Genomic DNA, 26,305 nt, shown 5'->3' on the forward strand with positions numbered 1-26,305 from the left:
GCGCTTTTTTGAGCGCTTTTTGGCCTCTAGAGCTTTTAAGAAACGCTCCCATTGACTTACATTAAAATTACAGTAAAATCGTGCAATTTTATAGCAATCACGATTTTACTGTGATTTTAATGTAAGTCAATGGAAACGTTTTTTAAAAAGCTCTCAGGCGCCAGCGATTTTCGATTTTGTGAGTGATTTTTTTTTCTCTCCCTGCGCTTACCTGCACGTTTCGATTTTTTTTGTAAAGCGCTTTTCTAAGTGATTTTGTTTGTTCACTTCCTGACGTAAGTCAGTAAGTGAACTCTTTGACCCGGAAAATAATAAATACGATGTATTTATTCTTAAAAACGCTGGGGGAATCGCTATACAAAGCGCTTTTTAAAGCATTTTGCGATTTCCCTATATCTTCTATTGAGGCACATCACCCCAAAAATGATACAGGCTGCCTGTACCATTTTTGGGGTGATGTGCCTCAATAGAAGGTATAGGGAAATCGCAAAATGCTTGAAAAAGTGCTTTGTATAGCGATTCCCTATGAGAGTGTTCACATATGAGCAGATCGATTCCGATCCGCTCACCAAAGTGCTGCGCTTTGGTGAGCAGGTTGGAATCGAACTGCTCATATGTGAACACTCTCATAGGGAATCGTTGCACAAACGCTTTTAGGGCGATTTTGAAAATCGCTGGAGCTTAAGAAAAGGCAAAAACGCCCTTAGCATGAACAAGCCCTCAGACAGCTCTAGAGGTCAAAAAGCGCTCAGAAAAGTGCTTATAGTATGTCTAAGCCTTCCCAGAGATTTTGTACTCTGCAGAGAGTCCCAGAGGTTTTGTATTCTGCAGAGAGTCCCGGAGGTTTTGTACTCTGCAGAGAGTCCCGGAGGTTTTGTACTCTGCAGAGAGTCCCAGAGGTTTTGTACTCTGCAGAGAGTCCCAGAGGTTTTGTACTCTGCAGAGAGTCCCAGAGGTTTTGTACTCTGCAGAGAGTCCCGGAGGTTTTGTACTCTGCAGAGAGTCCCGGAGGTTTTGTACTCTGCAGAGAGTCCCGGAGGTTTTGTACTCTGCAGAGAGTCCCGGAGGTTTTGTACTCTGCAGAGAGTCCCGGAGGTTTTGTACTCTGCAGAGAGTCCCGGAGGTTTTGTACTCTGCAGAGAGTCCCGGAGGTTTTGTACTCTGCAGAGAGTCCCGGAGGTTTTGTACTCTGCAGAGAGTCCCGGAGGTTTTGTACTCTGCAGAGAGTCCCGGAGGTTTTGTACTCTGCAGAGAGTCCCGGAGGTTTTGTACTCTGCAGAGAGTCCCGGAGGTTTTGTACTCTGCAGAGAGTCCCGGAGGTTTTGTACTCTGCAGAGAGTCCCGGAGGTTTTGTACTCTGCAGAGAGTCCCGGAGGTTTTGTACTCTGCAGAGAGTCCCGGAGGTTTTGTACTCTGCAGAGAGTCCCAGACCTTAGTTCCTTTTAAAAGAGTCCCTCTACAGAGTGTTGTCAATGACAGGGACTTTCCTGGGGCTATTTTCAGTGTGTTGCATCCCTGTAAAAGCAATAATGCAGTTGAATAGCACACATACCGTTAATAAAAAGTATGTATGCTTCACTGTCAACACACGCATTATGTGGTAAGTGCATTGGGACGCTGCACTCCATTAGATCGCAACAATCATGAACATTGCATAGACTTTGCATTGTCCTGTGACTTTCTGTGTTAAAATGTGGCCATTATGTCGCACCACAACACACCACTGTGAACGTAGCCTATCTGTAAGCACAAGGAAACCGCCTTCAGTGTATTGGCAGACATAGTGAGGGAAGTTCTTCTATTTAGCTTATCCTTCAATTAAACAACTCTGACTGAGTCACCAGAACGTCTGCTGCAGTCCTAGAAGAAATCCTTCAGCATACTATTGTATTTGTTGTTTGAAAGCCTGAGGCTGTTAGAAATGCATGTGTAAAGGTCATATGACAGCATTATAGAAAGGATCTTTACTGTCTGCTGACAAAATAAATGTGTGAGGTCTAAAGGCTGAGAGTCCCGAATTCCACAACATGTGAAATACAATGACACGGAAATCTATCACAATCGTTCAGTCGTGCTCAGAAGTCAGCCTGCCAATAAACCGGCTTCTTACACGTATAATTCTGTGCCTCTATCTAAACACTTTCAGGGCCCTTCTTCTCTATGAAATGCAATCACATACACGCTGCCATCGTGGGCCTGTGTATTATCCACTACCACAATTCATCAGGTGTATGATGTGTTAGTGGTCTGTTTGTCATTTGTGGCGGGAGAAAAAAGCGGGAAAATATTGAGAATTGCCTAATGGTGGAAAAATTCACGTGTTGAGCTTTCTATGCAATTTTTCTGCACTCCTATACCAAGTATAGGAGCTCAATCAATCATTAGCTTTCCTGTCCAGTAGCTCTCTGTTTACAGTCAGAATCTAATCCCAAGATACTATTAGTGGAAAAGGACCCTTATGCCGGGCATACACTGTTCGTTTTATGCGCCGGATCGAGTCAGCGGCTCGATGCTGGCGCATCCCTGCTCGTGCGCGCGGATCGATTGACGCTCGTCCCCGCCGGCGCTTCCTTATCACCGCTCAATTCCCTGCCATTGTCCGCTGGCGGGAATCGAGCGGGCGCGGGTCGAGCAGCATGATCGGGCCAGCTGAATATTATCAGCTGGCCGGATCAGCTGGTCGATACACGGTACAGAAACGTACCGGATATCCCCAGCATTAGGCACGATTGAAACTAGGGATGGTTAATGAGATCCAAATAATTCAGAGTTAAAGAGAACCCGAGGTATGTTTAAAGAATGTTATCTGCATACAGAGGCTAGATCTGCCTATACAGCCCAGCCTCTGTTGCTATCCCAAACCCCACTAAGGTCCCCCTGCACTCTGCAATCCCTCATAAATCACAGCCATGCTGTGAGGCTGTGTTTATATCTGTAGTGTCAGTCTCAGCTCCTCCCCCGCCTCCTGCATAGCTCCGGTCCCTGCCCCCGTCCCTTCCCTCCAATCAGCAGGGAGGGAAGGGATGCAGGCGGGGACTGGAGTTCTGCAGGAGGCGGGGAGAGCAGCAGACTGACACTATAGAGATAAACACAGCCAGCTCTGACAAGCTGTTTGTCAGCAGTGTGGCTGTGATTTATGAGTGATTGCAGAGTGCAGGGGGACCTTAGGGGGGTTTGGGATAGCAACAGAGCCTGGGCTGTATAGGCAGATCCAGCCTCTGTATGCATATAATATTCTTCAAACCCACCTCGGGTTCTCTTTAATGCTGTTAAGCCTTTTATGGGGGGGAAGGGCGGGGGGGTTATGCAGTTTGAAAACCATCAAATCCAGAATTATTTGCATTAGGGATGGATGGTCAATAATTCGGAGAGGATGCAGAATTCACTTGGTTTATTTTCAAGCTTGCATACATTTGCAGCAAGTTTTGCATTAAAGGGATCCCACAGTAAGAGGCATATGGAGGCTGACATGTTTATTTCTTTTAAATAATGCACATTGCCTGGCTATCCTGCTGATCCTCTACCTCTAATACCTAAAGCCATAGAACCCAAACAAGTATGCAGATCAGATGTCTATGACAAATCTCACAAGATCAGGTGTGCGATTTAGACCCTTCTGACCAGATAGATCCACAGAACAGCCAGGCAACTAGTATTGTTTAACCTCCCTGTTAAACAACCCTGAATTATGGGTCTAAAAGCGGTACATTTTTTTCAAGAATTTTAGGCCTCCAATTTTTAAGTCTTATCTCAGAAAAATACAGCATTTCAGAATAAAGGCCTGGTAGACATTCAGCGTATAAATAAGACTTGAACTCAACATTTTTGAAATAATTAAATTTATCAATAAACTTAAAAAATAGCAAAACTGTACAAATAAGGCAGCAAATTGTTATGCAGTATGTACATATACGGTATACACCTAATACACCTCCCGTGTATGGTAGATTTTAAAACTGGGAACAGCACAGAGAGCAACATCCCACTTTGGGCAGTAGAATCAAGATTCTTTTCTGACTTCTTTTTTCTCCTTTTTGTCACTCTTTGAGCAGCAAACAGCACATGTCTGTTGGTGCATTTTTGGGGGGAGTTGGTGGAATGTATTACATGAAGTGACGGCCAGAGAGGTGCTCAGAGTTCACTACATAGGAGGAACGGTGCCCAACTCTGGCATCTGCAGCAGTCTGGTATTTCAGGCAGATGCACTCGCACATCTTCCAGTTGAAGTCAGCGTGTATTACTGGCCTTTCACTTTGCTGCTTGTGGAGGACGTATACGTTCCACAAGCTTTGCTCCAGGAGATGACGAAAGATCCTTTTGTAATACTTTTTTTTTTTTTTTTTTTTTTTTTGCAGCTTCCTTACTGTAGGGTAAAAAGTCACCGCCTGGTCGGCTCTGCTGACATCACCTATGGTGCTGTTGGAGTCCACCACGACCTGAGGCTTTTGGATTTCTTTAGCTCCTCTTTTCCTGGTGGTGACAGTCGCAATGTCATGCACTGTGCTCAGGAGATGGAGATCTTTTTTTGTCACGCCAGCAGAGAGTCAGCATTTTCCCCTTTTGCCAAGCTACTACGTCCCTAGTTTTCAGCTTCTGCTTGGCAAATGCTGGTGCATTTCCCGCCTGTTAGGTCTAATGGTGCCGTAGGCAACTAGGCATCAGTCTTCTGCTTTATGAGGAACTCAAAGTTCAGGGGAGCTGTAGAAATTATCAGTGATCACACAATAGCCTTTGTCCAGTCAAGGCTCAACCAGAGACAGTACAGAGGATGTCGCCACTCCATAGTTGCTGAACCTGGGGTTGAACTTTGTTCATTTTCCAGTATACAGTATAGTGTTACAGATGTCACTAGTTGCCGACTCATATAGCATGTATGACTTTATGCCAAAGCGGGCCCGCTTGGATGCTACATACTGTATCCAACTCAGCCTTCCCCAATAGGCTATCAGACTCTCATCAACACTTATGTTCCTCTGTGGTACATAAGTGCTCTGGAAGTTCTCAACAACGAGCTGATACACCTCACAATTTTTTCTCAGTTTTGGCACAGGGCGGGTGAACTCCTCGAAGGTGTCGTTGTTGAAGTGCAAAAACTTCATGATCAAACTGAAGCGATATTCAGACACACCGTTCCAAAAAAAGGGGTCGCAATAATTTTATTGGTGGTAAAATACCATTTCTGTAGGGGCTTCCCCACCATTCCCTGCAGAATAATTAGGCCCAAAAAGAGCCAAATGTGCTGTTTGGTGACCGGCTCCTATGTTCTGTTCCTGGGAAAGGGCACTTGTGGAGCAGCCAGTTGTTGGGTGGCATAGCGGTTAATCTCCTCCACTATTTTTTCAATGACCGCTTCAGTGAAAAAGAGCTGCAGGTAGTCCAGGGGGTTGTGTTCGCAGTCTACCTTCAGGCCAGGCTCCCCAGTAAAATGGAAACGTGGGGGCAGTGGTGGAGCCTGAGTAAGGTCTATGGGACACCAAATGCAAACCTCAGTGGTGATGGAGTCACTGTCGCTCTCGTTACCTGGGTCAGGTGACAGATCTCCAGGTGCGTCGCTGATCTCCACCAGTGACTGCAGATTGCTGCGTCAAACTCCACCACCGCTTCCGGTGTGAGACGCCTTCTGGAGGCTAACGCCATAGCAGATGAGAAGCATGCAGAGGTCGGTGCAGGCGCCAGGCAGAGATTAGTCAAATCCATGTAGAAGTTGGGGCAGGTAGAGAATAGTCAAAATCCAGGCAAAAATCGGCCACAGTAAAGCAATTCAAGTCCAGGCAAAAATCGGTGCAGGCAGAGAGAATGGTTATAATCCAAGCAAAAATCAATAACCGGTAGGCAGAAAAGTAATCAGATCAGCAGATCACACAAGCAACTTAGCTTAGACGCAGCCAGGAACCAAATGGCAACATTGCATTGCATACAAATCCCCTTATATCCAATACAATGCATAATTGAACCAATCGGCTTTATTTTTCTCACCTCCTCCATGATCCCACATTGACCCTGATGTCACCCCGCACATCGCCGCTCCACCATCCTGAATGGCAGTTGGGACCCTGAAATAACAGCAGTGGTAAAGGGGTTCACGGCACGGCCAGGGTGAGAAGCCAGGGTCCTGCTGGCCAGCGCTGATCGCGCGCAGGACCCAGGAAATCCATGCACACAGCGGTTTGAGCCAGTCCGAGCTGAGCTCAGGCTTACTGCTTCCAACTCTGAACACGCAGCCCGAGCTCAGCTCAGGAATACCGCCGGGGGGTTAAAACGCAATAAATATGGAAGCTTCCATAGGCCTCTCACATCTGGATCCATTTAGAATCATTAGCATCTCATTGACCATTACTAATTTGCATCTCATTAACCATAACTGATTGTCTCCTTCCAGAAAATAATGTGAATTATGGTAAATAAACCACACTTTTCAGGCAGCCACAGAGCCCATATAGCAGCAATACCATAAAAACAAGGACAGCCATAACTTAAAACTTACAGTGAAAATTACTAGAAAACCAACAAAACCTTTGGGTAAGCAGTGTTAACAAAACAGAAGGCATTATGAGTGCCTGCAAACAATGTAAAAGGACATAAGTGTTTATGGGCTACAGTGCTGTTTTTATACCCCAGGCTTGTGTGCACAGATATTTTCCTTCTCACATGTACAGTCGGATCTTTTGTTTTTTATACAGATTGATCTAGTATTCTGAAATTTTAATATGTATATCAAGAAGGATTGCATAAGAAACACATTTGGATAATAAAATAGGGCCTGGGATTATACAGGAAGACATATAAGGGAGTCTGAAGATGATATAAACAGTAATAAGAAAGACATGTTAAGAAAAAAAATATATACACATACTGTGATTTTTAGTTTTCAAGTAATTTTATAGAACTGCAGTTACCGTAGCTAGATGTGTTTGATTAAAAAAATCCAATGGAGAACCCATCAACCTGTTTACCATGAAGATATTTAGGAGACGGGGAAAGATGGGGTGACGAGTCTGAAGAGCTGGCATTTGAGGGATTGTATTAAAGCTAGGGCAAGCCTAATCGGAGGAACTAACTGTCGTATTTTACCAGCAATTCGCCACACACTGCAGTATGCTGAGCACTTCAGCTCCAAACTCAATGATGTGCTGTAAGAACAACAGATACAAACCATGGCGCAGGCAGCTCAGTCAATATTCAGATAACATGTCTGTATGATGATCATTACTTAAACTGTCACCTGAAAGAGTCAGGAGGGATCATTTTGTGGGACGGCTATCCTACGTGTGTTATTAGCTTTAGATAGATTTTGTTACAATGACCTCATCACAGCTGTATCTTTACGTCATGTTTATGGCCTCAGTGATTATGTTGGGTGCTGTTATGTTCCTGTCATTGGAGAGATTTTAATGAATCTCGCTCATTGTGAGGATTACAATAAGCCTCTCGGAGCCATAATGTGCAGAGCCCTTTACATGCGTTAATCTTCTTGATGTGGCCTCAGGGGAGCCTCACTGTCCCCATTAGATTTTTCATAATTATTACATTACCAGGACCTGATTTATGTTTTGTTTCCAGAGGCCAATTATCTTAAGCTACTGCTCTCTCTTCAACCCCAACTACCCTACCACACATTGCCCACTTCAATACACATCATCCCCTATCTCTGTGCAGCAGACCACCAATGGAAGGGGAAATCTCTACATTCCCTTCTCTTCCATCCACTTTCCCCTGGGCAACAGCTCTCCTCTTCCATATGCAGGCTGGTCATCCAGGTGCAGCAGCACCCTATTTATGCCCAACCCTCCTACTTAGGCAGAAGCCTATATAGCCTTTGCTGTAATCCAGCCCTGTACATATACAGATGCCATAGCAAAAGGGTTTGGACTAAGTTTCCTGTTGAGTGAAGTCAGACTTCATGATAGATGGAGGAGATGCTTTCAAAGGCACTTGTTAGGTGATTTCTTAGTCACTTTCTTAGTCCACAGACATACTACACGAACACTGGGAGATTTATTGTCAATAAAATATTTGTGGACCAGTTGTATACAATATTTATAGAAGAAACAACGGAGCGCTCCTTGGTGCATTAACTTTTTAATTCCAGTAGACACGCAACATAGATACACTTACAGTGTGTAGATGAAATAAGCGCTTTTCAGGCCTTCTGGCGGTCCTCTTCACACTCCTGCACCTGGACGGGGGCTATGGGAGCAGTGTTGTCAGCGGGAGTTACACGCGGTGGGCGGAGCCTGGTGCACTGGAGCCGTATGACGTCAAGACACGTTTCGGCTTAACCGCGCCTTCATCAGCTGTCCAACTAAGAAAACCTGCAGAAATATGCTCAGGAACAAACTTACCGTAATTGTAAACAGATTTCTAGAAACTGAGGTAAAAGTTAACTGGAGCAAAGTTCAAATGTTCAGCGGAAAACAAAATTGAGAAAGAACAAAATGGTTGATCTATCTTTCAGAAACCCTTTTAGCACTCTAAGCATTGGTGTAGCTGAAAAGTAGGTGTGGCTTTTTCCAATTATCATTATTTATCATTAGAAAACATGTAGTGTTTAGTTCAATTACCCTATTTCCCACATAAAACTCCCCATGTTATACACTTCAGTTCCGGATGCCCAAAGACCATCCTTCACATTTAGGCCTGGAACCCAATTGGAGCACTTTTCTGAGCACTTTGTAATTTGAAAAGCACTTGCTAATGTAATGCAATGGGTGTGATCCCACTTGAGCGATGTGATTGTATAAAAATCCTCCATAGCATTGCTTTAGCAAGAGCTTTTTCAAATCACTAGCGCTTTGAAAAGGCTGAAAAGGTGGATTTGAGCCCTTACATACTTTTCCAGTTTTCTGTCCAAAATCAGAGTATGGTGCTTTTGGCCTTAGGGACGTCCTTTGCTTGGTTATGGCTCCTTAGCCTGGAACTGACTTATCAAGCCAGATAAAGCAAAAACTGCAAGAAAAATTGAATCTGCCTGTAGAAACCAGTATACTTTGTTATGGAATATAACAAGATTTCTGATTGGCTGACGTGGGAAACTGCTTTTGCTTTGCTCCAGTTCTCCTGCAAGTTGCAAAAGGCATTCTGTCAAAGGCATAAAATGAAGAATTTAGGAACATTTGACTACATCAATATTTGGGAACACCTGCATAATGGTCAAAGTCGACAAGTATACAAAGTTTATAAACATATAGGTATATAAATCAACTGTGGCTCTCTTGTCGACAGGAAGGAAAATACATTGAGAATACATTGAATACACACACATATAGATTTGGGCTCCAGCTGAGCAGTTAGTTGTGTGCACGGGATGTTGACTCCAGTGTACTGTCGTTTTAGCATTGCGTAGCACAGTTCAAAATCACTTGATTAGTTTGTGTACAATTTAAGTTCAGGGTGAGATCTGGTTAGCTTCAGTTTAACAACTATATGAATGGAAATGAAAGTGAACTGGGGAAAATTAATCTTCATGTTAGTTCTTGGTTCTTCAAGTCCAGTGTTTTTGATCCTCAAAAGCAGATCACATTGTAGGAATTTACATAGATGAAACTGCTCACATGTCTAATTGCAGTGTTATTTTTGCTCCACCTGACTGCTGGATGCTGCTTTTTTGTGCGCCTTTTGCCATTCCCCCACTCTTCCATATCATATGGGAGTCAATAATTGCATGCCTGTGCTTAGAGTTCAGGCCAAAATGAATGAAATCCTGAGAAAATTTAACCCCAGGGAGGTTAACAAGTGTCTGCTATTTTGTAAACAACAGAGTTGAAACAAAGGGCAAAAATAAGACCTCCAAAATGACCAGCCCCCTGGCAATTATTAGTCAATAGTGTACCCTTATGAGCCACAACTGACAGCAATCTCTTAGAGTAGTTATTTACTAGGTTGGCACAGGTCTCCTGAGGGATTTTGAGCCATTTGTTCATAGCAAACTGTTGTAGCTGGTCCAAATTGCATGGTTTGCGAGCATGGATATTCAATAGGATTGAGGTCTGGGCTCTGTGCGGGCCACTCCAGGGTCTTGGTTTTGGTATCATTGAGGGACTGTTGGATTCGTTTCATTGTATGCTTTGGCGCAATGTCTTGTTGGAAGACCCCGTGATGACCTAAAGGCCCATACACACGTCGGATTTTTGCGAACGACCCGTCGTTTGAACGTTCTGTCATTCCGTCATTCGCACGTCAAATCCGGCGTGTGTACAGACTATCGTTCGGGTGATAAGACTGGTTTTCAGCGATCCAGTCTTATCATCCGAACGATAGTCTGTACACACGCCGGATTTGACGTGCGAACGACGGAACGTTCAAACGACGGGTCGTTCGCAAAAATCCGACGTGTGTATGGGCCTTAAGGCTAGACTACGAGCAGATTTCTGCATGTTCTCCCTCAAGATCATTTTCTTTTTTTCATGATGCCATGCACCTAAACAAGGCTTCCTGTGTCTGAGGCAGCCCCACAGCATGATGCTGCCACCACCAGTTTGGGAAACTGTGTTCCTAGGGTTAAAGGCCTTTCCCTTTCTTCAGCAAAACATAAGCAACATCAATGTGCCCAAACCGTTCCAGTTTACTCTCAACAGACCAAAACGCAGACTTCCAAAACTCATCTAACCTTTCAAATGTTCAAGGCTATGGTGTGCCGCTTTATAAGTAAAGGGGTTCTTCTGAGACAATGAAGCCCACCAAAATGACGAAACGGGTAATCTCAGCGCTCAGTGGTGAGCGCTGAAGCTGGGCATTGTAATAACCGCAATGCTATAATGCACTCCCCATGCAAGAGTAAATCGGAGCTCCGGCGATCGCCAGACTCCAAATTATACCTCCCTCCAAATTGCTACAACTCGGAGGGGGAATAGTATTTAATTCCGTAGAGGAGTTTAGAAGCAGCAGGGAGAGCAGTCATTTGGCTTGCTCTGTGCCCAACTCGCCAGCAGCGAGGGTATATGTACACCACAATGAGGAGCCCTCACAGCTGTGTTCCTTGAAACTTCAACCCCAGGGGCCATATTAATTCACTTTTTCTCCTGAGTTTTCTCCTAGGAGATCATTTTTCATCTTCAATTTAAATTAACTTTTTAGCACTTTGCAATGGAAAAAGTACCAAAAGTAGGTGGGAAAAAAAAAAAAAAAAAAAAAAAGGGAACCTTGTATGCATATGCACATGTCCCTGGTATTTAAGTGGAGCAAGTCACGGGTTCTAGTGCACAAAAAGTGACGACAATTTGTAATTTCTGCACATCTCAGCTGCAACTGCTTACTGTAGAGGAGAATGCAGTGCAATCCAGCCTGGCGATTTGTGTCCACACTAAGGGCCCTTTTCCACTACAGCGTTTGCGACTGCTTAATCGCAAAACCGCAAACCGCTAGTGATTTTAAAATCGCTACGGTTTGCTTTTTAACATAGGAATCGAGGTAGGTAATTTCCACTACCGCGATTCGTTTTTTACTTGATCGCGATCGCGCCGCGGAGTGACTTTTGCCGCGATTTTGCTATGCAGTGCATAGCATAGCAAAATCGCGGCCGCGAACGTCGGGGAATCGCCGGTAATTGCGATTCAGCAATCGCTAGCGTTCAGCGTGAACGCTAGCGACTGCAAGTGGAAAAGGGCCCTAAGCGGAGGGATCGAAGATTGCAATCACTCAGTTTAATAGCTCAGGACTGTGCAGTAGCTTTGTATAGCAAAGACTTCAGCACCATGGACAGCATCAGTGAGTGCTGCATTCTCTTTAGCAGTTTCCAAAGTAACTTTTTTTTAGTTTTTTGTTGCATACCGTATATTTCTTTTCCATTCAGATTGTATGATTTTATATGTATGCTTTTATCATCCTATATAACCTTGTACTTTACCAGTGATTACATTCAATACGGCTAATTCATTTTATAATAACCTTTTTCAGTTGCAACAATAGGTGGAACTCTGCTTTTCCATCTCACTGGAAATTCAAAAGCAAGTTTCCTTTTGGCTAACTTGTAGCAAAGTAAATTGTTTATTGGGGTTTTTTTTTGTGTTTTGTCTTTATTTACCTTTGTTTGGGCTTGTCTATGTTGCACAAGTTGCTGCCCAAAAGTGCCCTCAAGACACTCCTGGCTGCCCTGCTGAGCAATGAGTCTCCATTCAACATAACTGAGCCCAGCCATGAGTCCAGCAGAACAAAATGAGGCTGGCTAGATAATGCTAATGCTCTGCACTACCCTGCTGGTTTATACGCTATAATGGTTGTGCGACAAGCTTTGCCAACAACCCTCTAAAATAACCCTGATGCAAACCTCAGCAACATATGATACAATGCTCCGCAATATAAACAGATTATACATAGCATGGAACATGTTCTGAGGTGATGTCTAGGAGAATAAGGAAAATGAGTGCTTCTGCTAAAAATACCAGTAGGAAGCCTCCCAGTTATAAGGAAGTGCCTCCTCTGTGGACTTTGAAGCTTTCTGAGTGGTTTTGAATGGATGGCTTCACTGATGAATAATGTTCAAGTTACCTTACTCTAGAGTTGTCCATAGATCTCTACTTCAACCCCCCTCCCCCCCAGGTCATTTTGGATCCACACTCATTCCTGTGGATGGGATTAGCATGATCCAAGTTGTAATGTGAATACAATGCACATATTTGTCACCCAAAGCACATAGTTTATTGTAGGTTCACAGTTTCAGAGCATGTAAAAGTAACTCAAAGACAGCACTTATTTGTAAAAGATAACATTTAATGAAAAAATACTTAACTACAGAATAATGGTCAAACGTCCAGATGTCTTTCAGCTCGATCAGATAAATTCACAAATAGTCCTGAGGTGTCCTATGCGCCCTAATGGACATTTCAGGCATGGGGACCAGGGCACAGCTTGCTGTCGACTAGACCATCCTATCACGAAGCCAGAGATAATAGGGTGTTGGCCCCTTTTATATACATCTTTACAAAGACGCAGTATAAGCCAATCCTAAGCAGTCTTCAGACCATAGCCTTATAAGGCTATGGTCATCTGCTCAGCAAGGTATATTACATATACTTAAAAGAATGTTTCTTATAAGGAAATGGTTAGTAGTCAAGGAAATGGCTGAAGTAAAGGAAAGTTTACTCTTCACATACTGGCAATGGGCATTATACTATATATGTAATAACATGCATATACAATATCACTGGTAATTGGATTAGACATGATTATATCCCTGATTAAAACGACATCATCCTACATTAGTCAATGGGAATGGTTGGGTATTCTGTCCCTTTGCATAGCCTTGCTTTACTCCTGTTATTTTGCCTCAGGATTGGTTCCCACTTGCACCAAAACATACCCATTCAATGAGTTTTGGAAACACAGCAACGTCATATCCAGGGTTAAAAATAGCTTGTGCTTCCACTTGCTAGCTATTGGATCCACTTGGTATGTTGCGGCGCAAAGTCCCAACCTGTTACATTCTTACTGGTGAACGGATCCTTTTCACATAGAAACCTGTGGCGGAACGCATCTTTACCGCAACTAATAGTACAAAAAAACGGAGCGGACACGGAACTGATCTGCTCCGATCTGAACGGGCTATTTTTCATCAGTTCCAAATGGGAACAGAGCCTCACAGCATCTGTGCCAAACACTGGAATGACTGAAAATGTATACATACTTCTTTCCCTTACAGCTTAAAGGGAACCTGCAGTGAGAGGGATATGGAGGCTGACATGTTCATTTCCTTTTAAATAACGCACATTTCCTGGTTGTCCTGCTGAGCCTTTGCCTCTAGTACTTTAGACCATGAAAAAGCAGGCAGATCAGATGTCTGACAAATCTGACATTAGCTCCATGCTGATTTCAGGTGTGTGATTTAGACCCTACTGACCAGAAAGATCAGCAGGACTGCCAGGCAACTGGTATTGTTTAAAAGGCAATATATATGGCAGCCTCCATATCCCTCTCACCGCGGGTTCCTTTTAAGGTTTGACGTCAAGATATAAGATTTAGAGTGCATAAAAGCCATAGGATCAGCACTATCGTTGGACATCATTCTGCAGTAGGCTAGCAATTACAACATTTATCTTTCTCTATGATGGGTTATCAGTCTGCACACACATCTGCTTACATGAAAGGATGGTTACAGATATGCTAGAATGTGTTGTTTTATGCTGTGCTTGACCAGCATGTTTCTCTCAGTTTTCAGGGAGCCGTACACTGTACGGGTGGAGGATCAGAGCGCCATGCGTGGCAGCGCTGCTGTATTCAAGTGCCTCACTCAACCCTCCGTGCAGGAGTATGTCAGCGTGGTGTCCTGGGAGAAGGACACGGTATCCCTCATATCAGGTATGTCACATCGCCTGTCATAGTCATCAGTTCAGTCAAAATATCATTTACGTAGGGAGAGTGTGGATGTCATACCTCTGAAAGCAGAATATGCATCTGGGGAATGGCTATGAAATGAAAATAAATTGTTGGGGGAGAAAAATAATTTAATAATGTTGAAAGCGTTATGAAATATGGAATGCGCACCCAGCTGAAAAATGAAAAAATGTTAGCAGTCATGTGTGATGTGTTTTATGAGGATTCTAGTACAGTAAACCTTGAATTGAGAGTAACTTAGTTTAACCTTCCTGGCGGTAGCCCCGAGTCAGGCTCAGGGTGGAAAAAAGAAGCCAGGAGTGGTAATCCTGAACCTGACTCGGGGTGACTGACAGGAGGTCTGTGCAGAGCATTGTGCGCATTGGGCATTTCAACTCGCATCCCCTGGGAGCCAGACACCGGCTGCCATTCTCCTTCTGGTCTTCGGAGGCTCTGATCCCTCTGGTGAGATCGCAGTTTGTCGTCATGACTGCAGACTGCGATCTCACTGTAGGGTTACAGCGCCAACTGGTGGACAGAGGGAGAATTACAGCGCTGGATCCCAGGGATGTGAGTAAAGTGCAGGGGCTATTTTAGACCCTAAAATGTGGAAACAATAATACCGCCATTGAGGTTAAGATCACGTTCCAAGACTATCAAAAATTTATTGAGACTTAGACTTGATAAGCAAGTAACGTCTTGATATGCAAGCATAAAATGTACAAACATCATCACAACTGAGCCGATGTTCCTTTTCACTTTGACGCTGCAGGATTGTACTTAATATGAGTGTAATATGACTGTAGAATGTAACATGTACAAAAGCAACGGTCAATGGATAAGTTCCTTGTTAAAGCCACAAACAAAAAAAGGTTGGGGTGAGTCAACTGATAGAGATGATTCTGTTATAGTGAAAGTATTTTTTAAATTTTTACTTTGTACAGTACTTTGCATTAAATATTTTTCTATAAATGTTTTTGGATGTTGGAACGGATCATCTGAGTTTCCAATAATCCTTTATGGGAAAATTTGCTTTGGTATAAGTGCTTTGCATTACAAGCATGTTTCGGGAAAAATTATGTGCCCAAACCAAGGTTCCACTATGTGTTGGATATATTATACTTTATTCCTGTTCAACTTTAAAAGATAAGGGACATTCTAGTGTACATGTAATTAAAGTGCTCCAGCACACACCTGGTATACCTGTTTCGGCATCACAATCATGCCATGTTCTTTTTAATTGTGTAAGGCTGTTAGAGGAAATGCTGCCATTGCTTTCACTTAGCTGTGGATACATTTTTTGATTGGTCAGCAGTTGGTAAGGGCAGAAAAAGCCCAACTAGTAAAGAAATGGGCCAATTGGTTTCTTCCTACTCAGAAGGGGGGGGGGGGGGGGAGGATTCTCGAAGTAGTTCTGTTCAGGAAACATTATATATTTCTTAGTGCTGTGATTACTGGCCAATCAAATAAAAGTGTAGGACATAACCTGTTGCTGGGGAAATTTCTCATCACAAACTTCTGGTAGTGGAGAGCCACTTGCCATTGTAAAATGACTAAAACTGGTAAGTGAAGATGTCCAGAGTTTTTATAGTTAAACATAGATTTGCTTGGCTGCCCTGAACATTTGCGGATGTGAATTTCTTGTTATAGCTACACATAGAGTTTAAAAGATAAGTATTACCTGTTTGCTTCATTTGTCATGCGTGAAATCCACTTATGTGCTTGTTTAAAACAAATACTCCTTCACTGCAGCCTGATTATCGTATGCCTATGTCTGCAGACCTTCTAATACTACAGAGGCATTAGAGCTGGTATATACCATAATGTAAACATCATACAGGCTGTGAAGGGTTTGTAAAAAGCGGGTTCTCAGATAATGCATTCAATTTGTATCATGGGTGCGATTTGGAGGTCATTTAATATTTTTGATTTATATATAAAATGTATAGTAAACTCCAAGGGGCCAGGAAAGTAGTTTACAATATCAGAAGTTTACTAAATCCAAATGGTTCATACACTGTATAATAATACAGACACATTTGCTGGGACCTTAGGTATGAGTTTACTATATCCAGAGGTTTACTTCTGTAAATCAGAATTTACTATAACGAGATTCTACTGTATGCTGAAATATAAATTCTACATCAAGGAAAGTTCTTTAGCGTTGAAGATATTAACTGAAGTGACCCTGTCACCTGGATAGTAGGTATCTTGTCAGTAGGGACACGAACCCCAATAATAAGCCGTAGGTCCTTAAGAGGAGCCCGAGGTGAGAGGGCTATGGAGGCTGGCATCTGCCTTTGTTACTTTAAGCCACAGACCCTGAACAAGCATGCAGATCAGATGTCTATGACAAATCTGACAAGATTAGCTGCGTGCTTGTTTAAGGTGTGTGATTTAAGGGGCCCATACACTGGTCGATTTCAGCGACCGATCCTATAGAATTGATCGATTGATTAGAAATAGATTCTATCAAATTCCCCATTCGACGATTTGCAGCCTATTTCGATCGATTTGGTCATCTGACAGGATGGAAAATCTAAGTCGATCTGCTGCTGGCAGCAAATCGATGGCCCATAGAGTTGTATTGGATCTAATGGTCCAATAATGCATTTAGATCGATTTCCAATCAATTTCATTCTGAAATCTATTGGAAATCTGTTCCTAGTGTGTGGCACACATCAGATAGATTCCTGTCAGACTGGACTTGACAGGTGTCTGACAGAAATCTATCTAATGGTCGAATCTGCTGCAAATCTTTAAGTGTATGGCCAACTTTAGACCCTACTGACCAGAAAGATCAGCAGGACTGGTATTGTTTAAAAGGCACAGATTAGATTATATAGGTAAGTTCTCACTCTACAGGACTCTATGGCCAGTTTTGCTGTTTTCTCAATCAGACTGCAACTGACAGCTGGGCTTATTGCAAATTTTGTAAAATTACAAGAAATGCAGCAATGGCAGCGGCACTTTAGATGCATGGGATTATTTCTGTGGCAAATGTATTCACTTTCACCCCAACAAGCCAGACCTATAAAGTTTTATAATTGATTTTTGGTAAATGGATAAGCTTGATCGGGGGGTGAAGCAGCAGGGAATGGATGGCCACATGACTGTATGTCATTAAACAGTAAAACACTAGCAGAGGCAGCGGTTCCATCAACTGTCAGGGCCCTTTTTCCATGAGCCGTCGATTGTCAGTCTTTTCACTGCCAAACTCTTAAGCTACGTACACACATGCGACAACGATCGTTCGTTGTCAACGACGAACAAACTTTTTATTGATGAAAGAACGACCTAAGTAAAGTTCGTTTTAAAAGGTGTGTAACGATCAGATCATTAGAAAGAACGTTACATCACGTAAAAGTAACTATTGCGCCTGCGCATAAAAATGTAAAGTTCCATGGAGAAATAGTGAAATGCGCATGTCAAACCTAGTACGAGCGATCATTTCCAGCGATGTACTACTTTTGCAAACGATCATCGTTGGGAAAAATCTGCCAAGCTAGATCATTCATTTTGAACGATCAAGCTCGTCCATCGTTAGACTTAATGGTCGTTGGCTGCTTTTTTTCAAACGATCGTCGTTTGAAATGATCAGGGAACGATCGTTTCAAATTACTATAGTCGCATGTGTGTACGCACCTTTACGCTGTTTGCTGCTGCCTGGTAACTGCTCACTGCTGCTATTGAGCGCACAGTTCAGCCGCCTGTGGAAAAGGGCCCTCTATCAGTTGCAAGGTTGTTGCTGGCTATTTCTAGTTGGGGCGGGATCTGTCGCTTATTCAATTTGGCTGCTATTAACCCATGTATGGCTGTCCTATGGTAAACTTATGGTATCTGGAAGGTGTAAATACTCATCTCCCCAAAAAGTGTACAGCCTCAGTTGGAGACCATAATTGAGACCTTCCAGCAGTGATCCATTGTGTGCAGCTCAAGAGAAAACAAAGCCAGTATGAGGATACAAAGAGATTGATGACAATCCTGCCTTATTCCCATACTAGCTTTATAGAATGTAAGTGGTTGTATTACACTTGTTGCGCTTGTGTTTTGTCTGTTATGTCACACGTGTGTCTGTGTCTGCAGCATCCACTCATACAGAAAGTACTACACATTCCTGGAGGAGTCTAGGATTGTTTAACAGTCATCATTCTCATTGCTGCAAAGAGAAGCTTACTGTTTTGCCATATGAGTCATTTCAGTCTGTCTGCCTAGAAAGTCGAGCTGTATTTTAAGTTAATTGGAGCTTTAATGATTATTATTATTATTGTTCCTTCGTCACAAGGAGGCATTAAGGTGTCTGTGCACAAAGTAATTGTATATATGCAACGCACATACTCATGTTTCTGCATCCACTGTTTATAAAGTGATCCCTCCCAGCAGGATGATCATGGGCAGTCAAACCTGGTTGGACTTGGATGTATATATTTTTTTCAAACAAACTAACCATGTAAATGCAATGTTTAATTTTACATTTGTATGATCTGCGCTTCTTAAAGAGACTCCGTAACAAAAATTGCATCCTGTTTTTTATCATCCTACAAGTTCCAAAAGCTATTCTAATGTGTTCTGGCTTACTGCAGCACTTTGTACTATCACAGTCTCTGTAATAAATCAATGTATCTTTCCCTTGTCAGACTTGTCAGCCTGTGTCTGGAAGGCTGCCAAGTTCTTCAGTGTTGTGGTTCTGCTATGCACTCCCCCCTCAGGGGGGAAAGAAACACACAAATGATCTCTTGAGATTCAAAAGGAATGCTGTATACAGCCTGCTTGTGTATGGATGTATTTTCTATGTGTGGACATACTGTACATCAACCTACTTCCTGTTTTGGTGGCCATTTTGTTTGTTTATAAACAAACTTTTTAAAACTGTTTTAACCACTTTTAATGTGGCGGGGAGCGGCGAAATTGTGACAGAGGGGAAAAGGAGATGTCCCCTAACGCACTGGTATGTTTACTTTTGTGCGATTTTAACAATACAGATTCTCTTTAAAGAGAATCTGAAGTGAAAATTAACATATGAGATAATGAACTGTAGTACAGCAAAGAAATAGAATATTAGTAGCAAAGAAAAGAGTATCCTATTGTTTCCAGTAAATGAAGAGTTAAAGAGGAACTCCAGTGAAAATAATGTAATAAAAAAAGCACTTCATTTTTACAATAATTATGTATAAATGATTTAGTCAATGTTTGCCCATTGTAAAATCTTTTAAATCCCTGATTTACATTCTGACATTTATCACATGGTGACATTTTTACTGCTGGCGGGGGATGTAGCTGCTGCTTGCTTTTTTGGCAGTTGGAAACAACTGTAAACAGCTATTTCCCACAATGCAACAAGGTTCACAGACAGGAAACTGCCAGGAGTACCATGTGGGAGGGGTTTCACCACAATATCAGCCATATAGAGCCCCCTGATGATCCGTTTGAGAAAAGAAATAGATTTCTCATGTAAAAGGAGGTATCCGCTACTGATTGGGATGAAGTTCAATTATTGGTCACGGTTTCTCTTTAAGAACCTTCAGTTGTTATCTATGCAAAAGAGCTTCTTTGAGCTCTTTGACCCAACTTGGGTCTGATACAGCCCTGTTATCTGAAGCACTTATACATCAAAGAGACAGGGAAGTTCAAAAGGTCATTAGTTCTGCTCAGTCTCATAGTTTAAAATACAGGGCCCCATATGCAATTAACATTTTCTCCTGAGTTTTCTCCTAGGAGATAATGTTTCATCTTCTATTTACAGTAACTTTTCAGCACTTTGCAATTAAAAAAGTACCAAAAATTAGTCGAAAAAGAACGATCAAAACTATTTAAAGTATTTTCTTGCTTGCTGGTGATTTAAAAGGCATTTTATTGACGAGTTTGAAAATATCACCTAGGAGAAAATTCAGGAGAAAAAGTGAATTGCATATAGTCCCGATTGTGGTTTGTAAATTGCAAATCTGACCGAATGATGCAATGTTATAAAAAAAAAACTATATAAGGGCCTGTTTCCACTACACGCAGATTGGATGCAGAAAAACTGACTCCAATGAATGCCTATGGGAGAATCTGCGTCAGAAAAATCGCATTTAGTGGAAACAGGCCCATAGGGATTCATTGGAGTCAGCTTTTCTGCATCCAATCTGCGTGTAGTGGAAACAGGCCCTAGCTGAAAATATGGGCCTTTTCTTTTCTAATGCTCTAATAATTTTCCGTACTACACATACAATTTATTATATCATACTTTTTTTTTTTTTCTTCAGTGCCGCTTCAAGCTTTGTTTAGGCTTTGTTTGTTTTTTTACTCTTACTGTTATTCACTTGCATTTCTTTCACTGTTACTTATATTAATCAGAGGCTTATACTGACACGCAGGTCAACGGATTTCTAATCTTTATCTCTTGGTAAGATTGTATCATATAACACTACATATGTGATTTATCTTCCAAAGTAGCACTGTCCAGAAATAATGTTCTAGCCAACTGTACCTCTACTGTGTTACAAAGGGAAATAAATCTACAAATGTGAACAGTTCAATATCCTTCCTAATCTCGTGGATCTGTTAGAAACCCAGATAGGCTTCTTCCTTTTTCACCATGCAGCTGCAAGGCTAATTATAAGACTATTACAGGCTTATACTATTACTGGTAATGCCAACAATGAGGCTATAATTAGTGTGGCACCTGTGCAGGTGCAGAGTCATCTCATGACGGGATGCTGATGGGAACAGAGGATGGACAGTCTGCAGTGAGGAGGAGAGGATCTTTATGAATTTATGGACCAGTCACGGGGGTAAATCTGGGACACATCCATGACCAACAAGGGTTACCTACTGCTGATTAGACTGCTAGCTTGTGCCTGGTAACAAGATTGCAACTATTATAGATGGTTGGAAAATTATCTTAATTATTCTGTCTTCAGAAAGTGGAAATCCTCCTAGTAAAAGAAAACCCCTATATATCAATAAACTAGGTGGCAGCTTCCTGTTGGTTGATAGTCAGCTAGAGCCATTTACTTGCTAACGCACCTTCTTGTTCCTCGGTCTGTTGAGATTTTCTGCTAATTTTAATAACCATACTAAAGCCTTTTGTCATGCTGTCCCCTACATTTTGGAACCCCATGCCACACCCAAACAAGACAGCTTCAACCCTGGAGGTGTTTAAATCCAAACTGGAAAGCCACCTGTAAACTCTGACATTTCTGAATACATATTTTTTTTCCTCTAACAGATTCCACCCTGCAACTATGCATAAGGTATTATTTATGCACTTTGAGTCCAGTGGGAGAAAAGGATGCCCTGAGCTGTATAACTATATTTGAGCAGGTAGAACAAGTGTTTACCAATTAATTGTCACAAGGTTTTATAAATGGGTTATGAATGACCTTTATGTACAAAACACATAGAGATCAGTAAATATAGAATAGCTACCCTCAATATAAACATCAATGGTGTGTGTGTGTGTGTGTGTGTGTGTGTGTGTGTGTGTGTGTGTGTGTGTCTATATGTATGGATAGATTAGATAGATAGATAGATAGATAGATAGATAGATAGATAGATAGATTGATTGATTCAACAGCACACAAGGATTTTGTTTGTGTAAGCTTTGAGCAAGTTTCCTTTTAAAGAACCAAAATACTTACATCAGCAGAGGGAAGGCTTCAGAGGCTCGCCTGATTCTCCTAGACTCCTCTTCTGGCAGTGACCCTTCTCTACTTTGTGTCCCTAATTTTCCAAGACTAGATAAAGGTTGTGTTCAGTTTTGCAAAATACTTGTTTGGAAGGTTGGTAGACATATTTGCCTCAGTTTCACTCTAAACTGCATCTGGCTCAATTATAAGGACAACTGCATTCTGTGAGGACCATGCCACCTGTACTGCTATTCCTTGTTCTTCTTTTCACTGGAGATAATGGTTATGAGTTATGTTATGAGTTAGGTTATGAGTCATGCTGCAGGTATGAAGTTAGGACTAATCATTCATGATGGTATAGAATGATGGCTGTTGGCTAACAATCTGCCTGTTCTCACCACTGAGGTTGCCATCATAGACCTAAGGCACCAACTTCATTTACACAAACAAAGCCTGAAACCCACAGAGAACTTGGAGGAATACATCAAAAGATGTCCAGTGCTACTACGAGCCCAGAGCAGGCAGAAATAAGTGGGACCTTTGTACATATATAAACCATCTCCAAAAGCCTTATTACATGGTCTATATGGAAAACTTGCTACTGAAATGACATTCCTTCAAACTGGAAACGATGCTAAATAACTTACCCTGCACAAAAAACAGACTGAGATGCAGAAAAAAAGAAAGCCGAAGCTCTAAACTGATGAGTCAAAAGATTAAATATTTGGAAACAAAAGATGTCAGTTGTTGGGCCAGTGAAGGATGCCCAGATGTACATGTGCAGGCAGAGTGAAGCATGGTGGTTGATCACTGCAGCTTTGTGGCAGCTGAGAAGTGCAGGTAGATTCCTATACATCCTGGAATGCCACCACAAGGGCTTCTGGTTGGTTTCCACTTCATTCTGCTGCATAACAATGACGCCAGCACCCAGCCAAAGTCATAAAGCAATGAAATTAACATAGTGGTAAAGACTTGCAAAGACTTTGTTTATTAAAGAAAATAAAAAAAAATATATATATATATATATATGGATATACAGTGGTGTGAAAAACTATTTGCCCCCTTGCTGATTTCTTATTCTTTTGCATGTTTGTCACACTTAAATGTTTCTGCTCATCAAAAACCGTTAACTATTAGTCAAAGATAACATAATTGAACACAAAATGCAGTTTTAAATGATGTTTTTTTATTATTTAGTGAGAAAAAAAACCCTCAAAACCTACATGGCCCTGTGTGAAAAAGAAATTGCCCCCTGAACCTAATAACTGGTTGGGCCACCCTTAGCAGCAATAACTGCAATCAAGCAGAGAGCTCTGGAGGATTTTTGGCCCACTCATCTTTGCAGAATTGTTGTAATTCAGCTTTATTTGAGGGTTTTCTAGCATGAACCGCCTTTTTAAGGTCATGCCACAACATCTCAATAGGATTCAGGTCAGGACTTTGACTAGGCCACTCCAAAGTCTTCATTTTGTTTTTCTTCAGCCATTCAGAGGTGAATTTGCTGGTGTGTTTTGGGTCATTGTCCTGCTGCAGCACCCAAGATCGCTTCAGCTTGAGTTGACGAACAGATGGCCGGACAGTCTCCTTCAGGATTTTTTGGCAGACAGTAGAATTCATGGTTCCATCTATCACAGCATGCCTTCCAGGTCCTGAAGCAGCAAAACAACCCCAGACCATCACACTACCACCACCATATTTTACTGTTGGTATGATGTTCTTTTGCTGAAATGCTGTGTTACTTCTACGCCAAATGTAACGGGACATGCACCTTCCAAAAAGTTCAACTTTTGTCTCGTCGGTCCACAAGGTATTTTCCCAAAAGTCTTGGCAATCATTGAGATGTTTTTTTAGCAAAATTGAGACGAGCCTTAATGTTCTTTTTGCTTAAAAGTGGTTTGCCCCTTGGATATCTTACATGCAGGCCGTTTTTGCCCAGCCTCTTTCTTATGGTGGAGTCGTGAACACTGACCTTAATTGAGGCAAGTGAGGCCTGCAGTTCTTTAGATGTTGTCCTGGGGTCTTTTGTGGCCTCTCGGATGAGTTTTCTCTGTGCTCTTGGGGTAATTTTGGTCAGCCGGCCACTCCTGGGAAGGTTCATCACTGTTCCATGTGTTTGCCATTTGTGGATAATGGCTCTCACTGTAGCTTGCTGGAGTCCCAAAGCTTTAGAAATGGCTTTATAACCTTTACCAGACTGATAGATCTCAATTACAGTACTTTTGTTCTCATTTGTTCCTGAATTTCATTGGATCTTGGCATGATGTCTAGCTTTTGCGGTGCTTTTGGTCTACTTCGCTGTGTCAGATAGCTCCTATTTAAGTTATTTCTTGATTGAAACAGGTGTGGCAGTAATCAGGCCTGGGGGTGACTACAGAAATTGAACTCAGGTGTAATAAACCACCTTTAAGTTATTTTTTAACAAGGTGGGGCAATCACTTTTTCACACAGGGCCATGTAGATTTGGAGTTTTTTTTTCTCACTAAATAATAAAAACCATCATTTAAAACTGCATTTTGTGTTCAATTAGGTTATCTTTGACTAATAGTTAACGGTTTTTGATGAGCAGAAACATTTAAGTGTGACAAACATGCAAAAGAATAAGAAATCAGGAAGGGGGCAAATAGTTTTTCACACCACTGTATCTATATCTAGATATATCTATATCTAGAGATCTCTATATCTAGAGATCTCTATATCTAGAGATCTCTATATCTAGAGATCTCTATATCTAGAGATCTCTATATCTAGAGATCTCTATATCTAGAGATCTCTATATCTAGAGATATCTATATATCTATATATATAGATGGGTATCTTCCCCATACTTTATAGACTACGTACCAGTCAACATGTGAGTATTGCACAAGATGACCTGTCATTCTTCCCTTTTACAGTAGAAGCACAGCTTTTTGTACCAGCAGTGACACAGTAGGGAATTGTGAAAGGAGTTTTTTTTTAAGATGCAGGTAATGAGAACTTGCGCCAGTAAGCTCTGTCATAGTAGTGACCTATTGCTTCAAGCAAACCTGAACTGAAAGTTAAAAGTCAAAATAAACATACACACACACGTCATACTTACCTCCTGTGTAGTCTACTCATCAATCTCTCCTCTCCTGCGTCTTTGTCCACTGTGATCAATGGAATTATCCATCGTCCATTTTGAAAATGGCCTCTACCTCCTAACCGCTTCCTGGACAGCACACTGTTAAACTGTAACGTTGCCCACTTGAGCCATAGGGAAACCTGAATATTACCTTGCTCATCAGTTGCCCTTTAAGTTATAACTGACATATAACTGACAGCAACTGATATATATTAGCTCTGACAAAATCTTGACAGAACTGGAAGAAATCGTTGTAAGGAAAAAATGGTGAGCTTCTGAGAGGAACTGACGGCGAGGAAAGTATGTAATATTCATAGTCAGGTAGATCATGTGTTTATATTAAATCATTTCACTAGGTTCAGGTTCACTTTAAAGTTTATTGGTGTGCGACGGTTTGGCAGGCAGGGGCAATAAAAGTGTTCTTAGACTGTTCATTATCTGCCTATGTCTTGACCAACAGGTCCAAAAAATGGATTTTCCTACATGTGACTGTATGTAGCCTGACAAATGGCACATTATGGGATAGCTGACATTAAATCTGTAAAGAATATCTGCTGTCTATAGAATCCCTAAGCTTTCAGCTCACAGCAGAGTGTATTGCTATATGGTAATATTTTCTATCATTTAGAAGTACAGTATAAGGAATAGGTTTATGACTAATTCAATTGTTTGGATGACAATTCTGCTTTAAATAAGACTAGAGCAGTTTTATGATTAATAAATGCATACAGCCTGTGTTTATCTCCAGAGATCTCTAAAATGATTTTGAGGGGAAAAAAAGGCCCAAATGAATTCCTCTCCGTGTAGTAACAAGTCTTGACCCTCTGTCCTCTTGATGTGGGTTTTTGGGGGTGAGGAATATTGGGGCTACAGGGAGAAATATCAGATGCACAGCGAACTTCCCCATGAGGCCTGGCGTGATTCTTATCTCATCACCATGGAAACGGGAAGAGAAGGTGCGAGATGTTTTCATTTTCTGTGTTAATTCAGATATTCAGATGAAGTTGTGAGCTGTGCATGGAAAGGAGGGAGAGAGCCGAGGAGAGAAAAGAGAGGAGGAGGCCAGGGAACAAAGAAAGCAGAGACTGTGTCTGATGGATAGTGCACTGACTGAGACGCTATTAGATGAGGAGAGACAGAAGGTGAATGGGGCAGCACACAACTGGGAAATGATTAAAAGTTGAGTTGGGAGAAATGTGTTAAGAGCCCCCACTTTTTTTATTTTCCTCCCTTTAATTCGCTTTAACTAATGCACATTGCCTGGCAGTCCTTCTGATCCTCTGCCTCG

At 41.9% G+C, this 26,305-nt stretch overlaps 1 protein-coding gene across 3 annotated transcripts in view; it reads left to right on the top strand.

Annotated features, from left to right (window-relative positions):
* DSCAML1 (DS cell adhesion molecule like 1) overlaps positions 1-26,305 on the top strand; it is a 406,342-nt gene that overhangs the window by 106,036 nt on the left and 274,001 nt on the right. For 2 of the 3 annotated variants that reach the window (XM_068240886.1, XM_068240887.1), the window contains exon 3: positions 14,143-14,289. In XM_068240886.1, coding sequence (XP_068096987.1) covers positions 14,143-14,289 — 147 coding nt within the window. Of the gene's footprint in view, positions 1-14,142; positions 14,290-26,098; positions 26,160-26,305 lie in introns of those variants that run through there. The other variant, XM_068240890.1, reaches the window with a different exon arrangement.

Source organism: Hyperolius riggenbachi, chromosome 6 (genome assembly GCF_040937935.1).
Source record: "Hyperolius riggenbachi isolate aHypRig1 chromosome 6, aHypRig1.pri, whole genome shotgun sequence".
Classification (NCBI taxonomy): Eukaryota; Metazoa; Chordata; class Amphibia; order Anura; family Hyperoliidae; genus Hyperolius; species Hyperolius riggenbachi.